The following is a 2,500-nucleotide window of genomic DNA, read 5'->3' on the forward strand; positions in this document are numbered from 1 at the left end:
CTATTACTATTATTATTAATAATTATTATTAAGTTCCTTGAAAAAACCCAACATTTCGAAAACTCCAGGCAACCCTTTCATGAACTCAAGTATGGTGAAGAGACTTTATCCACTTCAGTCACTGAGTGTTTGTGATCCATCTCTGAGTATATTGAGCTCATTATGTGAGGCGTCTGAGGACACTTAATTGTTCATAAAGAGAGCGCTGAGCACCAGGTGAAAGCCGCCGCGTCTGACTAAAGCAGCCGCTTTCTTCCCTCCGCAGCCATCTTCCATATCGCCACTCTCATGCCGAACCGCGAGAGCGACAAGGGCTGCTGCAATAAGAAACGCCACATCGGCAACGACTTTGTGGTGGTGGTTTACAACGACTCCGGGGAGGAGTACAAACTGGGCACCATCAAGGTGTGTGAGAGAGTCCGTTTACACTTCATTACTGGTTTTGCCTCATTCTTTCCTACTGAGCCGTATATCAAATATGATGTTTTGTGTGTTGATGTTGACAGGGCCAGTTCAACTTTGTGGAGGTGCTCATAAAGCCACTGGACTATGAGAGCAACCTGGTCACGCTGCAGTGTCGGAAAGGTGGAAATAACTCGCTTTCATTCAGATATTAGTATTATAGAGAAGCAGAAGTGACTGCATGTATGTGTTATTCTGTGACTCCTCGTTCTCTCTCAGATCTGGAGGGTTTGGTCGACACCAGTGTGGCAAAGATCGTTTCTGACCGCAACCTTCCGCTGCTCGTGAGACAGATGGCACTGCACGCCAACGTGAGTCTCCTCGGCTTCCTTTCTCAATGTTTTTCATACTTAGTTTTTTTTTCTTGTTTTTCACAAATCTTGATAGAGAGAATTTTTTTTTAAAATAATTTCCTATCCCAATCAAGCGGCAACCTCCCACAGTTTTTCTTGAAGCCAATACGGAAGTGACTTAAACTGCAGTTCATCGACTGGCCACTAGAGACAGACTCCAGAAGGAGCAGAATCTCATTGAGCTCATGTTAAAATGCCCAACTTTACAGCAGAAAAACACATGTTTACAGTCTGACAAATTGTGGTTTTGGTCTATATAGCTAATGTTGCCCTTCATGACAACTGTGAGGGGGTGAATTATTGTTTAACTCATTCGTTTACTATATATAAAGCCTTAAAGTTCTGCATAATTAAGGGCGTGGCCACGTTGAGTGACAGGTGGATAGCCGTTTATCTGCTGTCTGTCAGTCATCACGTCACCTCAGCTCCGCCCACGTCCCGCCTCTTTGCCCATTTTCTGTTATCCGGGAGTGACGCGTGATGACGCGCTGACAAGATGGCAACGGCCAGCTCGAACCGACTTTACGCTTCAAAACTGCTCTTCAGAATCCTATGGGTGACGTCACGGACACTACGTCCATATTTTTTTACAGTCTATGATCCCAATCCCGAATTCACTACTTCTTTCACAGTTTATTGTGCTTGAATGGTCAAAAGCACACACAATTATGTCAAACTCTGTTGTACACAAATCAAATACTTGAGTACAAATACAGATAGCCTAATAGAATATTACTCCAGTCAAATTTAAAAAAAAAAGTACTTGATTTTTAATGTAGCATATTGTTCCGACTATAAAATGATGTTTTCTTTTCTTAGAAATACATCTGAAAAAATGGGTTCGTCTTATATTCAGGGTCTAGACCATGTCAATAATACACCGCAACAATAGGTGGTGCCAAAACGAGTGTGCCAAGAACTACGGTCTTAAAAACGCAAACAGTCAAAGAAAAGCTTACTGTCTAATGTAGCGTTCACACCGGACGCGAATAATTTGCGCAAAGTTGGACGCTTGAACATTTTGAGTTTACTCGCTTCATTCGCGTGAAATTCGCTTCATTCATGCGTGAAATTCGCTTCATTCGCGCGTGACATTCACTTCACAACAGACGCAAATTCGCGTCGTGGGAGGGGCTTCTGCCAGCGGCTCGTCTCGTTGAGAAATGGCTGACATGGGCTGTGTTTACACGTATTTTTGGTTCAAATCTACTGTTAATGTGTGACAAAACATAGACTTTTTCAGGCGATAATGTAGTTGTTTAAAGCTCAAATCTGTGGTTTATTTATAAAAAGAGCCTATTTGAACATTTGATCTGGCGTTTTCGGAGTTGTGAGCTCCAGTGGATCAGCAGCGCTCATTAACCCCGGCGAGAGCAGCCTTTCCTCGGCCAGTCCTTCTGCCGTCTGCCGCTGGCTCTGATGTCCTGTGGTGTAATCGTCTTGGTTTCGATTACGTAATCGTAATCGTCGAGCTATAAATCGTCTTGTGTAGATGTAACGGCCAATCTTTGGTCTCATGGATCTATAATTTGTTCCCTGGCAAATCGTTTAGGCTGAGGGCAAAGTGAAGTTTCATTACTTTTTTTATTTTTAGGTTATTTAACTTTACGTTACCGTTGTAGCCAACTAGCACTGACTTTGAATTGTTTGCTTTATTTCATGTATAGCTTATTATACCTTTTACT

The 2,500-nt window shown here is 42.6% G+C and overlaps 1 protein-coding gene across 4 annotated transcripts in view; it reads left to right on the plus strand.

The window, feature by feature from the left end:
- Positions 1-2,500, plus strand: part of tsc2 (TSC complex subunit 2) — a 70,974-nt gene that overhangs the window by 61,446 nt on the left and 7,028 nt on the right. For all 4 annotated transcript variants that reach the window (XM_079813384.1, XM_079813385.1, XM_079813386.1 and 1 more), the window contains 3 exons: positions 266-405; positions 507-585; positions 682-773. In XM_079813384.1, coding sequence (XP_079669510.1) covers positions 266-405; positions 507-585; positions 682-773 — 311 coding nt within the window. The remainder of the gene's footprint in view (positions 1-265; positions 406-506; positions 586-681; positions 774-2,500) is intronic.

Source organism: Gobio gobio (assembly GCF_949357685.1).
Source record: "Gobio gobio genome assembly, chromosome: 3".
Taxonomy (NCBI): Eukaryota; Metazoa; Chordata; class Actinopteri; order Cypriniformes; family Gobionidae; genus Gobio; species Gobio gobio.